General features: G+C 37.5%; 1 protein-coding gene across 6 annotated transcripts in view; it reads right to left on the reverse strand.

The window, feature by feature from the left end:
- LOC115214905 (F-BAR domain only protein 2) overlaps positions 1–18,796 on the reverse strand; it is a 230,937-nt gene that overhangs the window by 134,727 nt on the left and 77,414 nt on the right. The window contains exon 1 of one of the 6 annotated variants that reach the window (XM_036505558.1): positions 3,718–3,845. The exons of the other annotated variants lie outside the window; for them this stretch is intronic. Coding sequence (XP_036361451.1) covers positions 3,718–3,753 — 36 coding nt within the window. The 5' untranslated portion in view covers positions 3,754–3,845. Of the gene's footprint in view, positions 1–3,717; positions 3,846–18,796 lie in introns of those variants that run through there. 6 annotated transcript variants of the gene reach the window in all.

The following is an 18,796-nucleotide window of genomic DNA, read 5'->3' on the forward strand; positions in this document are numbered from 1 at the left end:
TTAGGGCACCGCCCCTCATCATCTGACTAATTATTAAAAATCTCAAGAAAACATCTCAACAACAACGGTGCCATCCATCACATTCTCCAGACATGCAAGCTCCCTCTCCCTTTCTCCCCTCTTTCCCCCTTTATTTCTATTCATCTTTCATAGTGACCACGTATTCTTCCGAAAACAAAACTGGCCTCCCAAGACCTACTTTCTCATCCTTCATCACCAACGGACGTTTCAGATATTTTAACAGCCATCATGCACAAACACATTCTAGCCAGATCCAAACCAGCTGGTCCACTTGACAAGCAACACCTCATACACCAGCACTTCACAACCATTAAATCAATCCAGTACAGATCGCATCTGACGACTGTCTTTTCTACGCCTACTATCATGAACTGTTCTAGGTTTGCTGGTGTTATGCCGATCCAGTTAAACGCATCCTTATGCACTCACATCTCCCGTCATCCTACTAGTGTGTTTATACATATGTATTTTTCCCTCCCTGCATTCTCGTAATATTCCTTGTTCCCAAACTGCATCCATTTCTCGATCTCTTTCGCTGCTAATGTTTTAGTTTTAACGTCTAACCTTCAAAAGTTCAAAATAAGCATTAACCAGTAGTACTTCTCTTTGGAGTCTATTTTCCCTCCACGGGATATAATAAAAAGCAAAATAACATCACCACAGACAACAAACGAAGGTTTGGATCGTTTTAAGCAAACCATAGTCGCCACAAGTCAATGACTGTTTTGAATACAAAATATAAAATAAAGCATCATTAATTATTAGAGACTTATTTAATTCTATACTGCTAGGTCTGAGAGGAAAATAGGCTAACTGATATCACATGAACAGATGAGATGGCTTAAGTAGGATCGTATATGTGTGTGAAAAATAGAAATAAAAACTATACGAAACGGAAATCTAAAATAACTTGATCTGATACCTCATTATTCGTTGTTAGGAGAGAGAGAAAGAGAGAGCAATCTTATGTACCATTATAGTTTATGTTCAAGTAACCTTTGCTGATAGAAAGGTTTGGCAAAGAAATGATTGTGTGTAGGGCAAACGAACAGCAATAAATAGTTTGACTAGCAAAGGAAAATGTCTTGACTGGCAACAGGTAGAGAGAGAAAAAGGACGAGGAGTGAGTAGAAGTATATAAATGAAGACGGATTTCAAACAAAGCTGGCCGAAACTGTTTGTTAATGGCTCTCATAAACAAAGCCGAGGGAGTAGATCAAATAAGGGAATAAATTCTAATTCATCTAGTAGTATTGTTTGACTTTGCTATTATGGAAAATATAATTAGTGTGTATAGCAAGTGGATAACGAATGTTTTAAGTATGGCCTGGTTAGAGTCGTTAAAAGTTCAGTAAAAGCAGAGTTTTACAAGAAACCTGATTGTTGAATGAGTTGGCGGAAATGTTGGTCATATCGCCCGTCCTTGTACAATGGTATTCAATGATAACAAGCTAAATAAATATAAACATTAAAAGGGGCCTATAGCAGCAGAAAAATGCTACAAACTAGTTCTACGGGAACAGGACTGACCTGTGGTTAAACAACAAAAGGTGTTACAGGAACCTAAATTAAATAGTTCAAACCTATGTAAACAACAACTAAAAATATCTATTTCACACAGTTTTCAGCCGACGAGGGAGCCTCTACGAGACAGTCGCACGACCTGCAAGAAATAGTAGCCAGGTCAAAATCTACCATAAAGGATAAGATACATTTGTCATGTAGAACCGTCCTAAATGCAAAAAGAAACACGGGATGGTCAAAGGTGGATCACAAAGCTGACCTGGGGCTAAACGACAACTTTGTTTAATGTATCGATAAAAAGACTAAACTATTGTAAAACAATATAAATTAAAGTATCTTCGATGATAGATGTGTATGCTTGTGTGTGTATGTATGTATGTGTGCCAAAATTAATAGAAAAGTTAGAAGTTTGTGCTAATCTCTTTCTCGTGTGTGAGTGTATGTGTTTGTTTTCGTTCTGCTTTCCTTTTTTCAAATTTAATTTGATTGAGGTATGTAAAGAAGGATGTTGGAATTAATATATTCGTGCTAACATTCAAACGAACATGAATGAAATAGGAATATATATATACATATATATAGTAGTGATGCGTTAAACTAGTGAAACACATGCAATCGGTTTGAAATGAAACATAACACTGCATTACTATAATAAAAAAATGGGATGACATTAACTAGCCAACCAACTATTTAACGTCACCCCCGCCCCCAAGCTATATCAAAAACGACCAAAGACAGCAGTGACAGATGACGGCCACGAAACCAGGTGAGGTGGGAGTTAGTGACCAGCAAAAGCTGTTCTTGTTTGTTCAACGATGCATTTCATATCATAAAGAGGGGTGGGTGGGCATATAACAAAAATATGAACGATGTAATTTCTCTTTCGAAATAAGCTTCGATAGGTATTTCTATAACAACTTGGCGTATCCATGTCAGTGGGTGTGTAATGTGAATGTGTGTTTATTTAAATCCTGCTTGTGTGTGTGTGTATATATATATATATATATACAGGGTGTCCCCAAAAAATGTATACACATAGTAGTTCGGCAAAAGAGAACGATAGAATAAGTACTAGGCTTACAAAGAATAACAAATTTACAATTATTTAAGTTGTGTATACATTTTGGGGGGACACCCTGTATATATATATATATATATATATATATATATATATATATATACACACATATTTAACGAGTAATCTCGAGTCATATACATAAACAAGGACAGCAACATTTTACACGAGATAAAAACTTTACACCTCAGCAAAACTGCCAACGAGAGACAGAGAGAGAAAGAGTGGAAAAGTTCGGCTTTCATAAAGAATGGTTATATCTGTCTCGAGATCTATTATAGCCTTGGATCGTTTTTACTCATTCGCTCTTTCACTACGTCTATCAGCAGTTGTAATTCAAGTTGTCAGGGTGTGGTCCCGAATATGTCCAGTTTTATTATTATCTTTTTTTATTTTATTTACACACAGGGTGCAGCCGTTGCTGTGTAGTAAGATGCTAGCTTCCAAGCCACATGTTTCCGGGTTCATTCGCACTGAGTGGCACCTTGGGCAAGTTTCTTTTATTACAGTGCAGGGCCACAGGGCCATTCAAAGCCTTTGTGAGTGGATTTGGCGACGGAAACTGAAGGAAGCCCGTCGCGTGTGTATATATATATGTGTGTCTCTTTGTGTTTGTCCCCCACCACCGCTTGACAACTGGTGTTGGTTTGTTTACGTCCCCCATAGCAGTTCGACAAAGAGGTGCCGACAGAATAAGCTTAGAAAAAAAATAAGTACTGGGTCGATTTGTTCGACTAAACAGTTCGAGGCGGTGCCCTAGGATGTCCAGTCTAATGATTGGACCATGTAATAGATAAAACACACATACATGCACAGATACATACATACACACACACATACATACATATATATATAGAGAGAGAGATAGATAGATAGATAGATAGATAGATAGATAGATAGATATAGATATATATATATGCATCGCTTATACAGTCATCATATGTATACAAGAGAGAGAGACTGAGGTGGGAGACAAAAAGGCAGGCTACACCCAGCATTATTAGAAATGTCAAAAGCTTTGATTAACTCAAAGACAGAACAGTTATCACTATGGATCCTTAATAATACTTCGAATATACAAAGAAATAAAATCTTACCCAGAAGTTGTCGACAAACGAAGTCATTATTGACATTTCATCCACATTTTACAATAAAATGGCGAGCTGTTCTGCTACAGGCCAATGCGCATGTGCTACTGAAATCTCGCAAAACTACACGTGATTTCACTTCACTCTGCAATTAAGCTCGCACCTTGAAGTGGTAGATAGAGACAGACGACTGACAACTGATTTTTAATTATTTGTCAATTCTTTACGTCATTTAGGAGTTTAATTTTTTTTTAAAACTCAGTCGTGTAAACTGTTTCATCTGCTCTACGATACCAAATCTTTGAAGGGTTTATTTTCCATCTCTAATACTAACAAAAAAAAATAATAGTTTTATTACTATTATTATCGTTGTCATTATTCCGTTGAGGTCGACTTTGCTGTCGGATTCGATAAAATAAGAACCATTCAAGTACTGGGGTCGTTGTAATCGACTTCACCCTCCCCTCGAAAACTGCTGGCCCTGTGCAAAAATTTGAAATCACCATCATCATTATTTCTAGCAGTAAGGCAATGAGCTGGCAGAATCATTAGCCCTCGGGGCGAGTTGCTTAGCGGCCTTTCTTCTGGCTTTACGTTCTGAGTTCAAATTCCACCGTGTTGACTTTACCTTTCATCATTTTGGGGTCGATAAAATAAGTACCAGCTGATGTAATCGATTAGCCCCACACCAAAAACTGCCTATAGCAAAAAAAAAAGGGATTATGATTAATTATTAAGGCAGCGAGCTTGTAGAATCGTCAGCGCGTCGAACAAAATGTTTAGTGACATATAGTCCGTTGTTGCATTCTGAGTTCTAAGTCTTTTTGTCCTTTCAGGATTGATGAAAGACATACCAGTCAAGTACTGGGTGGGGGGTCAGTGTAACCAACTAGGCCCCTCCCTCAAAATTCCATGCCTTCTACCTATAGCAGAAACATTAAGGAGGCGAGCTGGCAGAATTGTTAGCACCCCAGGTAAAATACTTTGCAACAGTTGGTCTGTATGTTCTGAGTTCAAATACTGCTGAGGTTGACTTTGCCTTTCATCCTTTTGGGGTTGATAAAAATAAGGACTAGTTGAGTACTGGGGATCAGTGTAATCGACTTGCCCCTCCCCAAAAATTTCAGGCTTTCTGCCTGTAATAGGATTAATCATTAAGGAGACGACCTAACAGAATTGTTAGCATGCGACTATTCATACTGAGTTCAAATTCAGCTGAGGTCGACTTTGCCTTTCATCCTTCCAGGGTTGACAAAATTGGTACCAGTTGACTACTGAGGTCAATGTAAACAACTTAATTCTTTCCCTGAAATTGTTGGCCTTGTACCAAATTTTGAAACCATTATTATTATCATTATTTCAAACAGTCTGGATTTATTTTCAACAACCTGAATGAAGCGCATAAATAATTACTTAATATATCAATTATTCTTCTTTGTATTCAACTGCATACATAGACTGATATTTATAATGCCCTATGGCATTTTTAGCAAACTGCAAAAACTACACTGCAATAGTTAAAAAAAATTTTTTTTTTTTTCAATGCAATGTAAATCACAGCAATCATATGACTTTGGTGTGAATTTCTCTGGTTCTATTTAAAAAAAAAATTACGTTGTACAACTTAGATATATTTCTTTTGTTGTTTGATTATATTTGTCTTTACGCAGTGACTGGCTTTTGTTTATTTCTCTTTTTCTCTCCCCCCCTCTCTCTCTCTCTCTATATATATATATATTATATATATATATATATATATATATATATATATATATATATAGGCATAGGAGTGGCTGTGTGGTAAGTAGCTTGCTTACCAACCACATGGTTCCAGGTTCAGTCCCATGCATGGCACCTCGGGCTGACCAAGGCCTTGTGAGTGGATTTGGTAGATGGAAACTGAAAGAAGCCCATCGTATATATTTATATATGTATGTGTTTCTATATGTTTGTGTGTCTGTGTTTGTCCCCCCAACATCACTTGACAACTGATGCTGGTTCAACTTTACCGGTTCAGCGAAAGAGACCGATAGTATAAGTACTGGGGTTGATTTGCTCCAGCATGGCCACTGTCAAATGACTGAAACAAGTAAAAGAGTAAAGAGAGATATATACAACTACTAGACAATGGCTTTCATAATTCTAAACTATTTCTGTTTCTATGAACAAAGAGAACTATATATATATATAAATGTGGCTGTGAGGTAAGAAGCTAACTTCCCAGCCACATGGTTCCAGGTTCAGTCCCACTGCATGACATCTTGGGCAAATGTCTTCTACTATAGCTTTGGGTTGATCAAAGCCTTCTGTGTGGATTTGGTAGACAGAAAATGAAAGAAGCCCATCATATATACATATGTGTGTGTACATCTATCTATCTATCTACCTACATACATACACACACACACGATAAAAGATATCATCAGTAATTCATATATCTGAATAAGAAGCACACTCTAAAACATTAGAACAGTAATATATTTGAGTCTAACAAGTCGCCTATACAGCTGAGCACTTTATAGGTGTGAAACCAATAGCCACTCTCATCATAGCTTCTGTAACTTTGTGCTTTTTCTGAGTAGGGATATTGGCCCAATGTAAACCCATTTTTACGTTTAGAAGGTGTCTGAGGGAGAGAGAGAGAGAGAGATAGTAATTTTGAGAAGGACTAAGAGAGCAATGGAGAGAGAAATGTGTGAGGTAAAGCTGTTTGATAAGAGGAGGACTGAGGATTTGATGGGAATGCTGGAGTTGGAAGAATTGGTGGAGTGTTTGGCAAGGGCAAATGGAGTGAGGTGGTAGGGGCATGTGTTGAGAACATGTTCTGAGGAGGGTGATTGTGTTTGAGATAAATGGAGTGTGAAAGCAAGGTGGACCAAGGAAAAGGTGGAGGAGATTGGGAGGGTTGGTTTGAAAAAGAAGGACACCCAAAACCAGGTGAGATGGTGTGAGGACAGTTACTAAGGCACAAAACTCAGATTTAAAACACTGGATGATGATGATGAAGAGGTGATCCATATCAGTCTGACCTCCATCCTTTGACACGTCCAGCATAGAAGTCCCCAACAGGAACTTGCACTCTGCTGGCATAGCTCACAGGGTCATTGTAGTACACAAACCACCACACCACAACAAGGATTGGATTTTGTGGGGAACATTACCAAAGTGTCACTTTTCTTTTCTTTTTTTACACCAGGCGCAGGAGTGGTTGTGTGGTAAGTAGCTTGCTTACCAACAACATGGTCTCGGGTTCAGTCCCACTGTGTGGCACCTTGGGCAAGTGTCTTCTACTATAGCCTCGGGTCGACCAAAGCCTTGTGAGTGGATTTGGTAGACAGAAACTGAAAGAAGCCTGTCATATATATATATATATATATGTATGTATGTATGTGTATATGTTTGTGTCTGTTTGTCCCCCCAGCATCACTTGACAACCAATGCTGGTGTGTTTACATCCCCGTGACTTGGCAGTTCGGCAGAAGAGACCGATAGAATGAGTACTAGGCTTACAATGAATAAGCTCTGGGGGTCAATTTGCTCGACTATAAAGGGGGAGGGGACCAGTCAATTAGATCGACCCCAGTACGCAACTGCTACTTAATTTATTGACCTTGAAAGGATGAAAGGCAAAGTTGAACTCAGGCTGTGAAGACAGACGAAATACCACTAAGCATTTCATCCAGCGTGCTAACATTTCTGCCAGCTTGCAACCTTAATGAAGCAGATTTATTGATCAAAAGAATTCCAGTCTTGACCATTTTGTCATTTAAGGACTATAATATTTGATATTAAAATATTTAATGCCTACCATTATTACCGTATAGTATCTTTATCTTCTACTTATTTCAGTCACTGAACTGCAGCCATGCTGGGACACCACCCTGAGGGGTTTAGTTGAACAAATTGACCCTGGTACTTCATTTTAAGTCTGATACTTAGTCTATAGATCTCTTTCGCCAAACCAATAAGTTACAGGGATGTAAACAAACCAATGCCAATTGTCAAGTGATGGTGGTATTCAGACAAACACAAAGACATACACACATACATATATACATACATGTAATAATATATATATATGTATGAATGTATGTATGTGTGTGTGTATTTGTATATATATATATATTTGTATGAATGTCTATGTGTGTGTGTGTTTCTCTCTCTCTCTATATATATATATATATGTATATATATAATGGGCTTCCATACAGTTTCCATCAACCAAATTCACTCAAAAGGTATTGGTCAACCCAAGGCTATAGTAGAAGACACTTGCTCAAGGCACTGTGCAATGGAACTGAACCTGAATCCACATGGCTACAAAGTAAGCTTCTTAACCGCACAGCCATGGAGTATGATTCAAGGAACTTTGGCTGCTATTTCTAGCATGTTGAACAACCTCATAGAAACTCCTTTATAGATGCTATCATAATTTGCTTTCAGACCAACAACAAAATGATAGGCATTAAAAACATCAAAATGTCTATACTCAGACAATAACACCCTTGCATTATTTTGCTTTTTTTTTTTAATCATTAAACTATTATTCTTTTACTGTAAAATAATTGCCATTTCTGGATTCTAGAACATTTCTTTTTTTTTAATAGACCAAACAATAGCCCATATCTGGTGTGTGAGTTTGCTAATTAGCACTTTGCTAATTACAATTATTGGAGCCTATTTATATTCTACAGCCACCAAAGATGGACAATTAAAAATCAAAACGAACATATGACTAACACTCAATGAAAGCATTTACAAAGAGTTATAACTGCTTAAAACAGAAAGGCTGCATACTTTTGAAAGGATAAAAACCCCACTTCAGTCATCAATGACCATAGAATTGCACCTAGAAAGTGTCCCTGCGAGACACAAGTTCAAGTAGGTTTTTTTTTTAATGGAAGACCAGTAGTTGCCCATGCATACCAGCCTCCCCTCTCTGTACCACTAATGTTATCCAATAGAATGACAAAGACCGATACAGCTTGGCACCAGTGACATTGGAAGTCACTTCTACAGCTGAGTGAACTGGAGCAACGTGAAATAAAGTGCCTAGATCAAGAACACAAACACACAGCCTGGTGAAAGGATGAAAGGCAAAGTCAACTTCGGCAGAATTTGAACTGAGAACGTAAAGACATGAAATACCTATTTCTTTATTACCCACAAGGGGCTAAACACAGAGGGGACAAACAAGGACAGACATAGGTATTAAGTCAATTACATCGACCCCAGTGCGTAACTGGTACTTAATTTCTCGACCCCGAAAGGATGAAAGGCAAAGTCGACCTCAGCGGAATTTGAACTCAGAACACAGCGGCGGACGAAATACCACAAAGCATTTCGCCCGGTGTGCTAACGTTTCTGCCAGCTCGCCGCTAAGCATTTTGCCTGGCATGCTAACATTTCTGCAGCTCACCTCCTTTGGCCATAAGAAAATATTACCTTGCTTGGAAATAGGTGAGGGTTGGCAACAGGAAGGGCATCTAGCTGTACAAAAGCAGTCTCAGTTAAACCCACGCAAGCATGGAAATGTGAACATCAAAGAATAATGAGGGCAATGGCAGAGAAGAAGGAGGAGGCAACAGCAGTGGCAGTAATGGTAGAGGTGGCAGTAACAATTATGGTGTTGGTGACAACAATGCAGAATATTCTGAACAGATCATCAAATATAAATGAGGAATTTGTAGATAATCTGATGCAAATTCTGACCAAAACATCGTTTGATGGAGTTCCAACTATTATTTTAACTAGTGAAACTGTAAAATCATTATTGTCCTTTAATAAAACATCAGATGCAGATTCAATTCTTGCTAAAATATGCACCTACAATGGAGAAACATTCATTGAAAAAAGCTGACAGAACTACATTCCTTAAAAAGGTCAGCAAGTTCCATTTCCCAAGAATTCACAGATGCTAAATCATTCACCTGTATAAAAACACAGGTGACATCAATCATATGACAATAATAGATGTATCTCTCTGATGTTAATTGCCAGAAAAATCTTGGCAAGTGCCTTGTTCAATATATTACCAATTAACAATCTCCTGACGAAAACCTAGTGTGGCTTCCTTTATGAAACAGACACTGCTGACGTGATCTTTACAGTAAGAAGTAAACAGAGTAGAGTCAGCATATATAATCTCTGTTTGTATAGGATCCTTGCCAAATATGGTGGTCTAACCATGTTCATGGTATGGTGTGCCAAATTTATGATGATGTGCAGGTGGCACGTAAAAAGCACCCACTACACTCGCGGAGTGGTTGGCGTTAGGAAGGGCATCCAGCTGTAGAAACACTGCCAGATCAGACTGGAGCCTGGGGCAGCCCCTGGCTCCCCAGACCCCGATCGAACCGTCCAACCCGTGCTAGCGCAGAAAACGGATGTTAAACGATGATGATGATGATATGCTGCTGAATGTTAAAAACAATGGAGACATTTGTACCATTTATTGTTACAAATGGTGTGTAACAGGGTTGTGTCTTATTACCTCCCCTTTTTAGTATCACGCTTTCTGGCGTGTTGTTGAAAGCCTACCAAACACCTCTATCTGAAATTGCCATTGGGTATAGACCCAGCACTGGATTAACCATTGATCAAAGTAGGCATGTGCCTAGGGCATCAAGGGAAGGGGAGCAGCACCACAGAAATGGTAAATGGCTGACAGCACAAAAGAAATCACTTTAAACTTGCTAAAATAATATTCAAAGAGTAAGATACAAGTAAAATGACAATTCATTATCGAACACAGAGTCGCTGTTAGAACAGCAGAATATTCAAAGTGGTTTACATGATTGGAAATATAATTTCAAAGTGATCATGCTATCTCGTGTATGAAAGCAAGAATGTGACCAATGGAATAATCCTTTCTACTATAGGTACAAGGTACAATTAAAGTAATTGAACGAAACAGAGAGCATCTCAAAATAAATACAGTAACGAAAGGGTTAAATAATTGTGCGTTTGTACATCAGATGCCAAAAGAAGAGCTAACAGTTCTGGTCTAAGTGGACATCAAACGTGTAGTCTGTGGCAATACATTTCCAACTAGAATAGGCTTTGTCAATCACAGTAGAAATATAAACAACATTTTTGCTTTGTTTTGCTTGTTTTTTGTTTTTTGTTTTTGTTTTTTTGCAACTGCTAGATGATTGTCAGATTTGACAGATGAGCAATCTATACATATCAGCCAAAAATTGATTTTAAGGCATTCTACTAAAGTCCTAGGACAACCAACAGTGAATTCAGTAGATGGAAACTGTGTAGAAGCATATCTTGTGTGTGTGTGTGTGTGTGTGTGCGTGTGTGTGTGAGTGTGTGCACATATGTCTGTGTGTGTGTCTTCATGTTTGCGTTTGCCCCACCACTTGATAACCAGTGCTTCTTTGTTTATATAGCAGTTCAGCAAAAGAGACTGATAGAATAAGTACCATACTTAAAACAATAAGTATTGGAGTCAATTTGTTCGACTAAACCCTTCAAGGTGATGCCCCAGTATGGCCACACTCCAATGACAGAAACAAGTAAATGATAAAACTGTTGTTTCCATCTATAATTGTTTCTGATTTTGGCACAAGGCCAGCACTTTTGAGAGGAGCGGTTAGACAAGACCCTCAACCCCACTACTTGATTTTATTGACCCTGAGGGAACGACAGACAAAGGTGACTTTTACAGGATTTGAACTCAAAATATAAAGAGCCATAACATTAACCACAAGACATTTTTTTTCTGGCAGTCTATCAATTCTATTTGCTATCTTAGTGTTCTACAACACTTAAAAGTACTGTCTGTTTCAGCAATAAAAGATCATTGCCCTACTTTGCCCTATTTTGCCCTACCTTGCTGTTTGTGCACCCTCTTTTTCTTTACACAGCTAATGCAATATTGACTTCTGACTTCTTCTTTTATTATCTTCCTGATCCTTTCAGGGTCGATAAAATAAGTACCAGCTGAGCACCAGGATCAGTGTAATCAACAAGTCCGCTCCCCTGAGGTTTTCGGCCTTGTGCCAAAATTATTTATTTTTTCAAACCAATTCCTTAATTTTGATCAGATTCACCTTTTAACTACCAAATGTCAAATTTATTTTGAATTTATTTAACAGATTGTAGACACATGTATGGCTATGTGGTAAGAAGCTTGCTTCCTAACCACATGGTCCTGATTTCAGTCCCAATGCATGGCACCTTGGGCAAGTGTCTTCTGTTTATATCTTATGGCCAACAAAAGCCTTGTGAGTGCATTTAGTAGTCAGAATTTGAAAGAAGCCCATCATATATCTATACTATTTCGCCATGTTGGCCCACTGAACTCGACACATTTTTTCATTCTCTCTCTACTTATTTTTATTCGTCCCCCAGGGTGTCCAACAATCACCCTCCTCACCAAGCAAGCTTGATGGAGTTGCCAGTTTAGTTGCTGGTGACCCAACCATGCAACAGGTTGTATTGGGTTACATGTTACCTGTAGTGCACAAGAGAAACCTGACCTAACTAAAACTCATCAAAGGGTGGAAGAACTACTGTGTAGTCAACTGCCAATTCAACAAGTACCTTGTCGCGGCGAAGTGCCTGTGTGCTCCTTTGATATGGAGAGCTATGCTGGAGGGAGAGAAATCTTCAGGCAGGTCTTGCCAGGCCAGACAGGTTGAAGGGTAGGAGACAGACAAAATTGTAACAGCAATAAAATGAAGCATTGACAACTGGGTGTGGATTTAGTTATTGGCAGATCAGATTCCTGGCTTTGAACTAGTAGGATGTCATGCAAAGGATCTTGAATACAAGACAATGGATGAGACCGTAATATTCCTAGTTAGATGGAAACTGTGGGACCACATGGAGCAGTGTCCTGTGACTCCTATAGTATTCGCAACCAAATCCCCTATGGGGTGTCCTATGAGACGACCTAGATGAAGATCTATTTATTTCCTCATTCCTTTCTGTCAAAGAGTGTAGGTTTGAAATGTAAAAGACTTTTCCATTTTTCCTAAGAGTCAAACTAGTACACTTGCTTATTGTTCTTACACCTGTCTTTCTCTTTGTTTTTCTATAAATTTGAACTATATATATATATATATGTATATATATAAAAGATAAAGACCCCCTTCAGTCATGAATGACCATAGAATTGCACCTAGAAAGTCCCCCCCCCCCGAGGCACAAGTCTAGGCAAGGTTGTTTATGGAAGACCAGCCTCACCAGCTTCTCCTCTCCACACCACTGATGTCATCCAAGGGAAAGCCAAAAGGGCCAATACAGCTTGACACCAGTGATGTCGCAACTCATTTTTACAGCTGAGTGAACTGGAGCAACATGAAATAAAGTGACTTGCTCAAGAACACAACACACTGCCCAGTCCAGGAATTGAACTCACTACCTCATGATTGTGTACCCGATGCTCTACTGAGTCATGAGCCTTCACACACACACACACATATATGTGTGTGTGTGTGTAGAGAGAGAGAGAGAGAGAGAGAGAAATAGTTAGACAGATAGATAGATAGACAGACAGACAGAAAGAGAGACAGACAGACAGACAGATAGATAAATGTTCGTGTTTGTCCCCACTGCTGCTCGACAACCAATATGGTATGTTTACATCCCCATAACTTAGCAGTTTGGCAAAAGAAACCAACAAAATAAGTGCCAGGCTTTAAAAGATATAAGAACTGGGGTCTATTTGTTTGACTAAATTTCTTCTTCAAGACTGTGCCCCAGCATGGCCGCAGTCTAATGACTGAAACAAATAAAAGATAAATGATTCAGCAACAAAGAAAATTTCCTCTGTATATTTATGATAGCCTCAAGAATATTACTGAGCATAGATTATTGATGGAAAGCACCTGGACTTTGTTAGCCACATTCCTGTTTTTATACCGTTGTATATACAATTTGATTAAACAACGAGCATATGTCATTCATTGACATTTATCTGACTGCTTTCTACCTCACTATTATAGAGAAAGGGTACTGTCAAGGGTCTTCTGAAGGTTAACGAATATAATCTGTCATTGAAAGTCATACTGTTTTCTTTATTTGCATATCCTTAATTGTTTCAATCAACTATATTCCATTAAATCCTCCTGTTTATGCCCTTCATAAAATATCTTTCCTTCTCATGTGCTTTTTGTGTGAATCTCTCTCTCTCTCTCTCTCTCTCTCTCTCTCTCTCTCTACATATATATATATATATATATACACACACATATATATATATATATATGTCTCTCTCTCTCACTTGCTCTCTTGCCCTCTCTCTTGCTCTTTCTCTCACTTTTCTCTCTCTCTCTCTCTCTTTCATATTTTGTGTGTGTGTATGTGAGTGCATATGTGTATATGTATGTGTGTGTATGAGTGTGTATCTGTCTCTCTTTTTCTCCCTCTTTCCCTCTCTCACTTACTCTCCCTCTTTCTCTCACCATCTCTCCCTCTTACATGTACCATACATATACATTCACAATATACAGAACAATTTTCTCATGAAATATTTCTTCTTTCTTTTTATTGTGATCAAACATGAGTATATATAAGGCTGAATCACTTCTCCCTTGTTTCATCCTAATTCATACTGACATATTACACCAAGAATCTAAACATATCATATCCATTGTCCTCAAAATATAAAAGATTAGCAAATATCCTAATCTACTTCCCTCTTTCAAAACAAGTTGCCAACAGAAATTACTCAGGTGCTTCATCTGCATGAAAAAAAAAGAAGAATCAGACATGGTTATACATGCAGGTATGGCTGTGTGATCAAGAAGCTTGCTACCCAACCATGTAGTCTTGGGTTCAGTTCCATTGCACAGTACCTTTGGCAAATATATATATATATATATATACTAGCTGACGTACCCAGTTATTTCCAGGAAAGCGGGGCTTATCCCTTGGTTCTGTTCTCACAACTGTTTTGCTAAACCGGTAACAACAATACAAACTATGTAGCCCTTAAAACTGTTTTTGTGCATTTACAGAGAATACCAAACTGTCTTACACAGGATCTTGTTTTTAGGAATTCCTAGTAAGTTATGAAAACCCAAATTGTGAAGTCAGTTATGTTATAACATGAAATTAATTACCTGATAGTAAGAATTCAAATAAAGTAGCCCTGGAAAGGGCTTTAATACGTTCCCAGATTATAGAGAACTTAAAAGGAAATACTAATAAGATATGTATATTAAAATCATGAAGCATGTTATGTAATAACAAGCTAATCAGATATGAGATAATAACAATTCAAAGTAAATAACTCTGAAAAAAGTTTTTGTGCATTCGCAGAGAATATTACCCTCAGTGGTGCTAGTGTTGGTATATTCATGAATAAGTCACTAACTGAAATAAATGGATCTATTGTTTAGGAAAATACTATTTACTTGTCTAAGTGTTGATAAATTGCGAAAATAACTCAAATAGTTTAAATACTAAGAATTAAGCATACTCAATTAGATTTATACGAAATAATTTACGAACATGAATGGGCTATTTCCCTTTGCTATATATATATATAAAGTTCCCTTTCAGGAGCGAATGGGTTATTTCCCTTGGATGCTTAAAAATAATATATTAGTTATACGTAGTAGATATAAGAATCCCTTCCAGGGGCCCTATTATCAAATTTTTCAACAATCTACGTATGTCACTAGTTTTCAAGACATGAGTTCTACTCATGTGTCAAGTTTCATCAAAATCGATAAAACGATGTGGGAGGAGTTAGATAACAACACCACAAACACACTCACAGATTTCCACATATGTAGTAGATATATATATGTATGTGTGAGGGTGTGTGTGTGTGTGTTTGTGTCTGAGTGTGTGTATGTGTGTGTGTGTGTGTGTGTGTGTAAATATATACTGAAGAATTGGAAAATTCTGCCTATTCCTGAATTAAATCGTTGATATCTTACCAGCGTTATAATTCAAGGTCTAAGGAGGATAACTCTTTTACCTTTTTACTTTTTACATTTTAGTTTTTGTGTTTCCATTTTCCATTTTACGTTTTCCATTTTTTACTTTTCGTGTCTCCTATATGGTGCCTTCTCAGTTTTTTTTTACGTTTCTTCTCTTATTCAATTATTTTTTTCCATTATATGTAGTTTCTGCCTGAAGAATATATTTCAGATATTTCTCAACACATGAAACTATTAGTAGAACTTAAAGACATGTATCATGTCCTTTAAATGAATAATATTTATCTCTCACCAGACGGAGTACATTTTGTGCCGAATTTTCTGTCATGGAACAATACATTTTATATACATATTTTATATATATATATATATATATATATATATATATATATATATATATATATATATATATATATATATATGCTCCAGCATGGCCACAGTCAAATGACTGAAACAAGTCGTTTCAGTCATTTTAGTCGAGCAAATCGACCCCAGGACTTATTCGCTAAGTTACGGGGATGTAAACACACCAGCATCGATTGTCAAGCAATGTTGGAGGAACAAACACAGACACACAAACATATACACACACATACATATATATATACATATATACGATGGGTTTCCTTCAGTTTCCGTCTACCAAATCCACTCACAAGGCTTTGGTCGGCCTGAAGCTATAGTAGAAGACACTTGTCCAAGGTGCCACGCAGTGTAACTGAACCTGGAACCATGTGGTTGGTAAGCAAGCTACTTAGCACACAGCCACTCCTACACCTATATATATATTATATATATATATATATACACACACACACACACATACAAACTAGCTTGTCTAGTGCCACATAAGAAGCATCTATGCCAGTGCTGCGTTGCTTCACCTGTGCTGGTGGAATGTAAAAAGAAAACACCCAGCACAATTTGTAAAGTGGTTGACATTAAGAAGGATATCCAGCCATATAAACCATGCATCAACAGATAGCTGGAGTCAGGACAGTTCCCAGCTCCATGTCAAACCATCCAACCCATGCTAGCATGGAAAGTGGATGTGAAACCATGTTCATCATCATCATCATCATCATCATCATCATATAGACCCTTCAAGGAAATGGCCCAAAATTGGCCACAATCTAATATGTGAAATAAAAGATGAAAGTTAAAAGATCTCTCTCTCCCTCTCTCCCTCTCTCTCTCACTCTCATTCTTTCTCTTTCTCTCTCTCTCTCTCTCTCTCTCTCTCTCTCTCTCTCTCTCTCTCTCTCTCTCTCTCTCTCTCCCTATATATATATATATATATATACATATAAAGGCAGCAAGCTGACAGAAACGTTAGCATGCCGGGCGAAATGCTTTGTAGTATTTCGTCTGCCACTGTGTTCTGAGTTCAAATTCCGCCAAGGTCAACATTGCCTGTCATCCTTTCGGGGTCGATAAATTAAGTACCAGTTACGCACTGGGGTCGATGTAATCGACTTAATCCATTTGTCTGTCCTTGTTTGTCCCCTCTATGTTTAGCCCCTTGTGGGCAATTAAGAAATATATATATATGAGATGTGCTGAAAAGTTCCTGGCTTTCGGTAAAAGAAAATACAGGAGGATCGGTTAATTATGATTTTATACAACACATTCCCCTCTCAGATTCACATATTTATTGCAGTGGTCCTTCAATTTTCCAAAGCCCTGTAAAAGAACTCAGAAGGTTGGGCCTCCAAATAGGCCTTTCACAATACCCTTAAAACCAGGAACTTTTTCATAGCCCCTCAGACATATATATAATTACCATTCACCTAAATCTGGATATACACTTCTTTATTCACATCTATGTAGGCTTTCTCTTTGGTAATGCTTTTCCCTACATACATGCATAAATGTAATTCTTTTCCTAAATAAATTGCACTTCATATTTGAGTTTCTGACAAAGAATAACGTGTTACTTAGGCACTCAACTATGAGTCCACTGCATCTTATAACCGAAACAGCTGTAAGCTAATGAAGTTCATAAGATAATTATTTATTCTTTTGTCATCTCATTTTTCATATACATATATATATATATATATATATAAAACATTATTGGTGAATTGAAGAAATGGAGCTGAACGCAGATTGAACAGAAATCGTTTTATTTCATTCTACACGTGTTTCGAAAGGCACAAATTACCAAAATCCAATTGAATAATGGGACCATATTGTGTCTTTCTCTTCAGGAAGAAAAAAGGAAATCCGTTGGAAAAACAAAAACAGAACAGAGGCGGAGCAAAAACAAATCGAACTAAGCTCCTAAGAGCCCATGGCGAAACTCCTTTTTTCTTCCTGAAGAGAAAGACACAATATGGTCCCATTATTCAATTGGATTTTGGTAATTTGTGCCTTTCGAAACACGTGTAGAATGAAATAAAACGATTTCTGTTCAATCTGCGTTCAGCTCCATTTCTTCAATTCACCAATAATGTTTTAATTTCAATTATCCGCACCAACGCACGGTTGCAACGCCAGATGGTTGTACCTCCAACCGTGCTGTTTACTGCTGTGATTTTTGCTACTAAGGTATCGGTTAAACTTTTGATTAATCTACTACATGATTATTCATCTTTCTATTTCACATAATATATATATATATATATATTCTTTTATCTTTTACTTGTTTTTGTCATTAGACTGTGGCCATGCTGGAGCTCCATCTTTAAGAATTCTTAGTTCAATAAATTTACTCCAGTGTTTATTTTTTTTAAAAACTAGGTATTTATTTTATCGGTCTGTTTTGACTAACCACTAAGTTACAGGAATACAAACACGCTAACACCAGTTGTCAAGCAGTGGTGGAGGACGAACACAGACACATGCATACACACACACACATGCTCACACATACACAATGGGCTTCTTCCACTTTCCATCTACCAAATACACTCACAAGGTTTTCTTAACATGCAATCACTCTCTGTGTATGTGTATACGTGCATGTGTGTGTGTAAACATACAATTAATGATTTTTTCTTTATCACATCCAACAAGTATATTGAAGTTTATACTTTGCTAATGAGGTCCAATAAGACCAAAACATACCCAGAGTTGTCTCCCTTATTTGCAAAACCAATTAAAATAATACATCAACGAGCAAATGTTATCTTTTCCTCACTGCATAATTATTATTTATAAGCTCTTTGAAATCTAAT

Source organism: Octopus sinensis, linkage group LG8, assembly GCF_006345805.1.
Source record: "Octopus sinensis linkage group LG8, ASM634580v1, whole genome shotgun sequence".
Lineage (NCBI taxonomy): Eukaryota > Metazoa > Mollusca > Cephalopoda > Octopoda > Octopodidae > Octopus > Octopus sinensis.